The sequence below is a fragment of the Gracilinanus agilis genome, chromosome 1, assembly GCF_016433145.1.
Source record: "Gracilinanus agilis isolate LMUSP501 chromosome 1, AgileGrace, whole genome shotgun sequence".
Taxonomy (NCBI): Eukaryota; Metazoa; Chordata; class Mammalia; order Didelphimorphia; family Didelphidae; genus Gracilinanus; species Gracilinanus agilis.
In genome coordinates, this window is record NC_058130.1 from 758,109,742 (window position 1) to 758,119,636 (window position 9,895).

A 9,895-nucleotide genomic window follows, 5' to 3' on the forward strand; every position below is an offset into this window, starting at 1 on the left:
CATCTGGGTAGCAGAGTGGATTGAGAGCTAGGCTTAGAGAGAGGATGTCCTAGGTTCAAATCTAGCTTCAGACACACTTCCTAGTTGTGTGACCCTGGGCAAGTCGCTTAACCCCCATTGCCTAGCCCTTACTGCCTTAGAACCATTACACAGTATTGATTCTAAAACAGAAGATAAGGGTTTAAAAACTAAAAAGAAAGAAATGAGAGAAAGGAAGGAAGGAAGGAAGGAAGGAAGGAAGGAAGGAAGGAAGGAAGGAAGGAAGGAAGGAAGGAACAAAGAAACAAAGAAACAAAGAAACAAAGAAACAAAGAAAGAAGAGTACAAGCCTATCTTTACCTTTTGTTTAACACTTTGCATTGTCTATTACTTGCTCCTAATCCTTTGAGATTTCATAACCTGAGCTAGGTGAAAATCAGTGAGGGGAGAGGGACAGATGAAATGATTTCAAAACATGTCACTGCAAAAAGTCCCCTGTGCTCTCCCCACTGATTCAAATGCAGATCTTCTGGCTCAGAATCCAAGGCTTTCACTGAACTCCGCGCTACCCCTGCCATCCTTTATGCTTTGTAAACCTTAAGACACCATATAAGTGGGATTTATCATGACAGCCAGGCTTCATGTCTGAAAAATAGACTTTTGTCTGTGGTTTTGCTCAGCGATTAGCCCTTAATGCGAATTAATTAATTCAGCATCTCCAGTTCAGTGGCGAGCTAGATATTAGAGATTAAAGTCACTGTGTTTTCCAATTGCCATGAAAGAAATCAGCTTATTTGCTTGCTGAATTGTGTTTCATTAAATGCCAGCTACGGGGAAATTGATTTGAATAATCTCTCTCTTCCCCCAATGGCTCTGGAAGTGTTTGTGTTTACATGACCACCTCTGAAGTGCAAGCCGTGCCTGTAATATTCAATAGCTGCCAGGGATGTGTAAGATGCAACTAATGAGAGAAGGGGCACTCTATGGTTTGACAGAAGGGAAAGATTTTTTTTCTCTAGTTTGGTTCTAATCATTTGAGAGCACTTGATAATTATATCAGAGTCAATGTAAATATAACTCACTCCCAACACCAAACTCTCCCATTTGTCCAAGAAAAAGAGCTAAGTAAAAGCAACTTACTGAAGTTACCACATCTGGCATCATATCCAGCACTATAAGGGGGAAAGGGGTTTTTTTTGGTTGAATATATTAAAAGATGGTCGCCAGAGGATTAAACAATTATCAATCCTCAATTAAGAATAATCTCAAGTCAAAATTGACTTTATGGAAGTTTATTTACAATTGAGAAGAGAGAGAGGAAATAAAGAAATAAGAATCTAACACAGTAGGTAAATTACTACAATCCTCTAATTAATCCCGGTAGATCGAATCAACCCTCAGCTGAGAGCCAGAGGGCCTGGGGCCTGGAGGTGAATGAAGCAAAGCTTCATTCATACAGTCTCTATTAAAGGGAAATTCCTTAAGAGAAGTTCAGGAATATTCAGTCTTTAAACTCACCACATGGACTTCTAAAGAAGATATTGATGGGGGCATCTAGGTAGCTCAGTGGATTGAGATTCAGGCCCAGAAATGGGAGGTCCTAAGTTCAAATCTGGCCTCAGACACTTCCCAGCTGTGTGACCCTGGGCAAGTCACTTGACCCCCATTGCCCACCCTTACCACTCTTCCACCAAGGAGCCAATACACAGAAGTTAAGGGTTTAAAAAAAGAAGAAGAAGAAGATATTGAAAGCAGTCTCACCAAGTTCTCAGTGTTCCAGCCAGCACTCCTCCACAGACCAGGAAAACTAGAAGACTCCAAAGAGCTCCTTCACCAGCTGCCCTCTTCACCAGAAGACCCCTGACTCACTCAATTCTCTCTTTTTAAAGGGTTCACTTATTGGTCATTTCCTGTGCCTCCTCCCTAGTTTTCGTGTCCAATCACAACAGATGCTTCTCTTAGGACTGCCTAGGGGGCATTCAGTTGATTCTGATTTGTCACCCACTCTAGTACACATGGGTTACAGACCTCCCAAAATTGGAGATGTTTTCACCTTTGGTGATTAAATCTAAAGATGGGCAGTGTAGATTTAATCTAATCACCACAGCACATTGGTCCAGCGTTCCCCCACCTCTCTGCCTAGAAGAGGGAGTCCTGGAGTATTGACAGTCAGAAGGCTTGGGTTCAGTCAGTCAGTCAACAAGTATTTAAGGGCCAACCCTGGAGTCAGAAAGATTCATCTTCCTACGTTCAAATTTGGTATCAGAAACTCGCTAGCTGTGTGATCCTGGGCAAGTCACTTAACCCTGTTAGCCTCAGTTCCTCATCTATAAAAAAATGAGCTGCAGAAGGAAATGGTGAACCACTCCAAAATCTTTTCCAAGAAAACCTCAATGAGGTCACAGAGTCAGACATGACTGAAACAATTGGATAACAACAATAAAACATGCCAGAAACTCAGCTGAATGCTGAAGATGCAAAAAAAGCAAAATAATTGGTCCTTGTCCTCAAGGAGTTCCCATTCTAATGGGGAAAAGATGCAAACAAGCATGTTCATTTAATGTACTTACAGTCTAATGGGGAGATAAACTCAGAGGGAAGGCACTAGTTGGAGGGAGGTAGAAGGTTAGGAAAAGAAGGTGGAGAGAGAGACAGAGAAGGAAGAGCTTCTCTGAGATGGTGTTTGAAGTTTGAAAAACACTGTCTCCTTGGGACACCTGGGTGGCTCAGTGGATAAAGAGCCAGATCTGCAGTCAGAAGGTCCTGGGTTCAAATGTGGCCTCAGATGCATCCTATCTGTGTGACTCTGGACCAGTCACTTAACCCCAATTGCCTAGCCTTTACCATTCTTCCACCTTGGAACTGATTTGATTCTAAGACAGAAGGTAAGGGTTAAAAAAAATGGAAATAAGTTCCAGGTACATCCCCAAGTACATCCTGGTAGATATTTATTGAGGAAGCCATGGAGGCGATTCCTTGTTCAGTTCTGAATTAGATTAGCTTCTCTGGCTTCCTTCAAGTTCCAGTTAAAAATCTACCTTCTGGGGGACAACTATGGAGATCAGGGGATTGAGAGCCAGACCCAGATACAGGAGGTCCTGGGTTCAAAGCTAACCTTAGACCCTTCCTAGCTGTGTGACCCTGGGTAAGTCATTTAACCCCCATTGCCTAGCCCTGACCGCTCTTCTGCCTTAGAATCAACACAGTATTGATTCTAAGACAGAAGGTAATGGTTAAAAAAATATAAAGCCTACCTTCTGAAAAAAAAAATAAATGAAGACCTTTCCCCATTCCCCCTTGAAGCTAATGCCTTCTCCTAGTTGACATCTGTCGTTTATCCTATATGTTTCTTCTTTGTTTGGGTATAGTTGTTTATATTTTGTCTCCTTCCTTAGACTATGAGCTCCCTGAGGGCAAGGATTGTTTTTTTTTTTTGCTCCCATCCCCCTTTTTAAAAAATCTCTACTATTTTGCACAGTGCATAGCACATAGTAGGTGCTTAATAAGTGCTAGGTGACCAACTGACTGACCGATGGTCTCTGAGGTCTTTTCCAAATATGACACATTCTGTGATTCTGAAATCCAACCACTATTCCCCATAGCTTTCCTCTATTCCTAGCTGCCAAAAGCAGCTTTGCAGAGGACCAACTTTCAGTCTAGGAATACCTGGGATCAGGGACCACTTCTAACACAAGCTTGACTATAAGACCTTGGGCAAGTCACTTAACCTTCTAGTGTTTCAGACAACTCCCTGATTGGCAGATTAAGGAAAACTCATTTTATTTTATTTTATTTGCAAGAGACCCACTATTAAACCTCTCCATTTTTTCTATGCATGTAAGGGTCAGGTCCCAATTCAGCAAAGTAGATTCCTGCTTTCTTGTTCTCTTTCTTGTTGGCATACTCCCTCCCTCTGCCTCCCTTGCCCACCGTATAGCTCCCATGACCTATGGCGTCTATACCTCTAGAAGAAAACATGCCTCAGGATGGCAGTGGTACATCCATTCTGGCATTGGCATTATGGTTAGCAGGTGGTGGTCTCCCATCAGGGAAGGTCCTGACCTGCCCTAATGGGAGATGTTTCTTACTGAGAATTTCCTGGGCTGATAAAATCACAGAACCACAAATAACACCCAGCCCCAGCCCTCTGTCCTGATGGTACTTACCATTGCTCTACAGTTGGCTGAAGCCAGACATGGGGAAGAAGGCCAAGCACAAGACCCAGATCAAAAAGAAGACTTTGAATCCTGAGTTTAATGAGGTAAGAGCCCTCCAAAAGGAGCTGGGGGTGTCCTGTGGGAGAAAGGATGGAGAAGAGTCTGAACAAAGTGGGTTTAGTGAGGCAGGTCTACAGTATGGACTAACTCAGTGTTTGTCGACTCGCTGGCTGTCAGAACTTAGGAAAACCAATCTTCTCCTGGTACAGACAGGGAATGTGGCCCACTATGGCAAAATGACTTGGCCAGTGTCATACAGGACGAGTCAAGGTCTTCTGACCAACCCCCAGTTCTGTTGACTTTCAGTGGAAGCAACCACAAAGTGCCCAGCATATTTCATTAGAGTATATGCCCAAGAAATAAGAGAAAGGGGACTGGGGAGAGAGAGAAGAAGAAGAAGAAGGAGAGGAGAATGGATGGAAAGATAGAGAAAAAGAGATGAAAGGAGGGAGAGAGAGATGCTTGGAGAGAGACAGATGATGGAGATAAAGATAGAGATGGAGATGATACAGTTAGAAATGACAGATAGAAAGAGATGGTAAAAATAGCTGTAGATATGTATATACAAACATAGATTATATAAATATATATCCACAATAGATGTGTTTATATGCATGTGTATATACACATATGTATATGTACATATATGTATGCATACCTATATTAAGGCAAAGAAATATTGACCATTCCTAAAGGACATTATTTTTATTGATTAAACTAAATAAACAAAAGGGCAGCTAGGTAGCACAGTAGATAGATTTCTGGAATCAGGAAGACTTGAGCCAAGAAGAGTTCAAAGCTGACCTCAGACACTTACTAGCTGGATCTCCCTGGGCAAGTCCCTTCACCTTGTTGGCCTCAGTTTCCTCATCTGTCAAATGAACTGGAGAAGGAAATGGCAAACCACTTAAATATCTTTGCTAAGGAAACCCCAAGTGGGGTCACGGAGAGTCATAAATGACTGAAAAATGATTCAATGATAAAGAAATAATCTTAATTGACCAAAATTGACTAAAACAAACTTAAATGACTAAACTTAATTTTTAAAATAACAAACCTTTGTTTTAAAATGTCAACCTTTAAAATGAAGTACAAAATAGCAAGTTTTGGGGAGACCCCATTCACACATGTATGGCAAAAGCCCCTTGGCATCTGAGATGATAGAAAAAAGTACTGCATATAGAGTGAGGAGACCTGAATTCAAATCTCACCTTAGCTCTGGACCAATTGTGTGGTCTAGGATAAATTATTAAATGTCAGATTTAGGAAGGACCTTAGAACAGAATCTTTCAGAAGTGAGAAGGACCTTAGAGCAGAGAATGCCAGAGTTGAAGGGAACTTAGAACATTAAATGTCAGAACCAGAAAGGACTGAGGACAGAGACTATCAGAGCTGGAAAGGATAAAAAAAATAGATTAAAAAAATTGTCAGAACTAGGTGGGATGTAAGAACAAAGACTGTCACAACCTGAGGATCTTTGGGATCTTAGAACATGGAATATTAGGGCTGGGAAGGATGTTAGAATGGAGAATGCCAGAGCTGGAAGGAATTTAAGCAATTATCTAGTCCAATCTCATTTGACACAGGAGGAAACTGAGGCCCAGAGAGGAATGATAGGGCTATTTGTTGAGAGTGGTCAAAGTGATCATAGATTGCGATATGGAAGTGACTTCAGAGACCATCTAGTCCACCCCATCACTTTTTCTTCTCTTAAATGAGAAGCTTTTCACACAAAGGCTAAATAGCAAGCTCAAAGAAACCTAGGTAGTAATGGCAAAGCTAAGATTTAAACCCAAGTCCCCTCCCTACAAATCCAGTGTTCTTTCCATGGCACAATGGAAGAAGTGATTTAATTATGTTACACAGAAAGATAATGGAAGAGCCTGTACTACAACAAGATCTTTGCCTCTAGTCTCCCCATTCTAGAGCCTTTCTATGATACTTTCATTCATGTTAGAGCAAATTCAAGGGAACTGTCTCATTTTTTGCATTGGATTCTATCCAAGAATGCTTGATATTGCCAAAGGTCCTTAAAGACCTTTGTAAGTAGAGGAATTTGTTGAAAGGGGATTTGGATTGGGACAGGATTATCAGGTGAGTCTCTCCTCTCAGTTTCCTGTTTCTGATGGCCTAGCTCACAAGAATCCCTCCTGAGTTCACAGGTGCCTTTATCCTGTTTTTTCTTTCTTTCTGGAGCATAGAAGAGATGTGCCTCCTGTTTGAATGCTAATTGTTGTTTCCCCTCAATTCCCTTTCAGGAATTTTTCTATGATATAAAACATAGTGATCTGGCCAAAAAGTCACTGGACATCTCAGTTTGGGATTATGATATTGGCAAGTCCAACGATTACATTGGTGAGTATAAGCACTGCCATCTGCTAGGGGACAATCTGGAGGCTAGGTGGGTAATTTTATTCTTTCTCCTCTAGCTGAGAAAGAGAGAAGGGAGAGGAATTAGGTAAAAGGGCTCCTTATTTTGGTGGGACCTGATTAGCAGTGCTTAAAATGAGAGACTATCAGCTATATTTGACAACTAATGATAGCCCTGGTTATTGAAAATAAATGAATGAATGAAATGGACATTTTTTTCTTTTCAAATATATTTCTACTTTTTAATGATGGGGTAGCTAGGTGGCATAGTGGATAGAGTGCCAGACCTGGAGAGAAGAAGACCTAAGTTCAAATCCAGACTGAGATATTTAATAGCTATGTGACCCTGGGCAAGTCACTTAACTCTGTTTGCCTCAATTTCCTCATCTATAAAATGAGCTGAAGGAAAAACCAAACCATGTCATTATCCTTACTAAAAACAAAAACAAAAAAAAAGGGAGTCATGAAAAGTCAGACATGACTGAAATGATTATTAACAATAACAAGAATTTTTAAATGAACAGAAATCTGGTTTTTACCCTTTCACCTCCCCTTCCCCCATGAGAGGGAGGGGGGAAAACTTTGTAAAAATATGCATAGTCAAGCAAAACAAACTCCCCCATTCGCCATGTCCAAAAAATACACATCTCATCCTGTACCTTGAGTCCATCACCTGTCTTTCAGTGGGGTAGGTAGCTGATTTCATCATGGATCTTCTAGTATCCTGGGTTGGTCATTGCTTCCATCAAAGTTCTTGAGTTTCTTGAAATGGTCTGTCTTTACAATATTGTTGTTACTACACACAATGTTCTTCCAGTGCTGTTCACTTCACCTTGCATCAGCTTATACTAGTCTTTCCAGATTTCTCTGAAGTAATCTCTTCTGTAATTTCTTATAACAGTGGTATTCCATTATATGCATGTACCATAATTTGTTCAGTCATTCCCTAATTGATTAGGCACCCCTTAAGTTTCTAGATCTTGGTCACCATAAGAAGAGCTGCTATAAATATTTTTGTATATACCTTTTTCTTCTTTATTTGCTTAAAAAAACTATTAATTTCCTTGATTTGATCTTTTCATAGTAGAGTATATAGTAGAATTGTTAGGTCAAAGACTATGAAGAGTTTGTTGTTCAGTTATTTCTTAGTCATGTCCAACTCTTCATGACCCCATTTGGGATTTTCTTGGTAAAGATACAGGAGAGGTTTGCCATTTCCTTCTCCAGCTCACTTTATAAGATGAAGAAACTGAGACAGTGAGGGTTAAGTGACTTGCCCTGGGTTACACAGCTAATAAGTGTCTGAGGCCAGATTTGAACTTAGATCCTTCCGACTTGAGGGCTGATACACTATCCACTCCACCACCCAGTTGCCCATGAAAAGTTTAGTTACTTGAAAATGCATTTATTAATCTAGGTGCTAAGAAAACAAATATAAAGGTTAAAAATTACTGCCCTCAATGAACTAACATTTTAATGGGGGGCAATAACTCATAAGGAAACAGTGGCTAGAGAAGGGAATTTTGGTTTGGAGACTCATAAAGATGATGAGTTGACCCAAAAAGCAGCCAAGGGACAGGTTTGTTGTTGTTGTTGTTGTTTTTAATGTTTACCTTCCATCTTAGAATCAGCAGAAAAGCTATAATGGGCTGGGAAATGGAGGTTAAGTGACTTTCCCATGGTCACATAACTAGGAAGTATCTGAGGTCAGATTTGAACCCAGGACCTCAAATGGCAAACTCTTTCCAAAATGATAGTATGGATTTGATTAGCCCAAGTCAAAAAATAGAAAGCAAATGGTGGAGGGAGCTTCATCTGCAATGCTAGATGGCCAGTATTGACACTGGATGAGACATAAAGTGTGGTCTGGTCTAGGGTGGATTTTATAGTGGGCCAAGTGAGTTTGCACTTATTCATTAACTCATTCACCAACCAAGATAACTCATGTCCAAGTCAAGAATTCTAAAACTGAAGGTGGCACTGTGAGTACTGCACCTGAGGTAAGGAAGACTCGTCTTCCTGAGTTTCAATCTCCCCTCAGACACTTCCTAACTGTGTGACCCTGGGCAAATTATTTAACTCTGTTGGCCTCCATTCCCTCATCTGTAAAGTGATCTGGAGAGAGAAATGGCAAACCACTCCAGTATCTCTGCCAAGAAAGCTCCAAATGGGGTCATGAAGAGTCAGATACAACTGAACACATTGTCTTTGGTGTTATAAAGTTGGGATGGTTAGTATGAGATATTTATAAAAGGTCTTGAATACCAGGGATAGGAATTTGGAACTAATGAAATAGGGAAATGGAAATAGGGAGCAATTGTAGGTTCTTGAACCAGAAAGTTCTGGGGTAAGTGAGCAAGATCCCTAGAAAATAGAATACGTGACTTTTGGGGCTGGGAATGTCATTGAATGTCCAGAGTCTTTCCTCACTTTGCAAAGGAGAAAAGAAGTTCTTGGTTCTAAATGAAAATCTCTCCCTGTTGCTAAGAGATCCCTCCTTCCCTCCCTGACCATCTCTGTGTTTCTCTGCTCTAGGTGGCTGCCAGCTCGGCATCACCGCCAAGGGAGAGCGCTTAAAACACTGGTACGAGTGTCTAAAGAACAAGGACAAGAAGATTGAACGTTGGCACAACCTACAGAATGAGAACCATGTCTCAAGCGATTAAAGCTGGGGCCCAGGGGCCCCACCCTCCCACCCTGCCCCTTCCTAGCTTTTCCCTCTGTTCCCCAGTCCTATCCCTGCTGGTCCCCTGGGGTTCCTCACTCCTGACCTGTCGCCAACTGTTCTGGGTCCATCAGCCTGGCTGAGACTCTCTTTTGGCTTTCCTCTGCCAAGTGCACTGACTCCAGAAAGCTGCCTTGGCCTTCTTTTTCCTTACCTGAACCTACCTTTGAGGTCTTTTCCTTCCTGCTTTCATTCTCTCTCTTCCCCATCTCTTTCATTCCTCTCTCTTCTGTTTTATTTCTACCTCTCTTTATTACAGATTCTTTTAAAAAAATCTATCTCCATCCCTTGCTTATTTTGTCTTTTTTCTCCTTTTTTCTTTTCTTATCTTTCTCCTCTCCCTATATTTCTCCCTATCTTACCCTCTTGTCTTCACTCTCCCTCTGTTCTCCACTCTCTTTTTCTCCCTTTCTCCCTCCTTCTCTCTTATTCTCTCTCCCTATCTTTTTCTTTTCACTCTTTTTCTTTCACTCCATTCCCCTGTCTTCTTTATCATTTTCTCTGTATCTCTGCTCCCTCCCTCTGTCTCTGTCTCTTTCTCTTTCATTTCTCTTCCCCTCTTTTTCTCCCTTTTCTTTGTTTCTCTTCCTTCTTCCCTTCTTCC

General features: G+C 41.2%; 1 protein-coding gene across 1 annotated transcript in view; it reads left to right on the forward strand.

Annotated features, from left to right (window-relative positions):
- RPH3A (rabphilin 3A) overlaps positions 1-9,232 on the forward strand; it is a 116,821-nt gene extending 107,589 nt beyond the window's left edge. Inside the window, exons 19-21 of the mRNA XM_044685431.1 lie at positions 4,159-4,240; positions 6,455-6,551; positions 9,102-9,232. Coding sequence (XP_044541366.1) covers positions 4,159-4,240; positions 6,455-6,551; positions 9,102-9,232 — 310 coding nt within the window. The remainder of the gene's footprint in view (positions 1-4,158; positions 4,241-6,454; positions 6,552-9,101) is intronic.
- Positions 9,233-9,895: the final 663 nt, after the last annotated feature.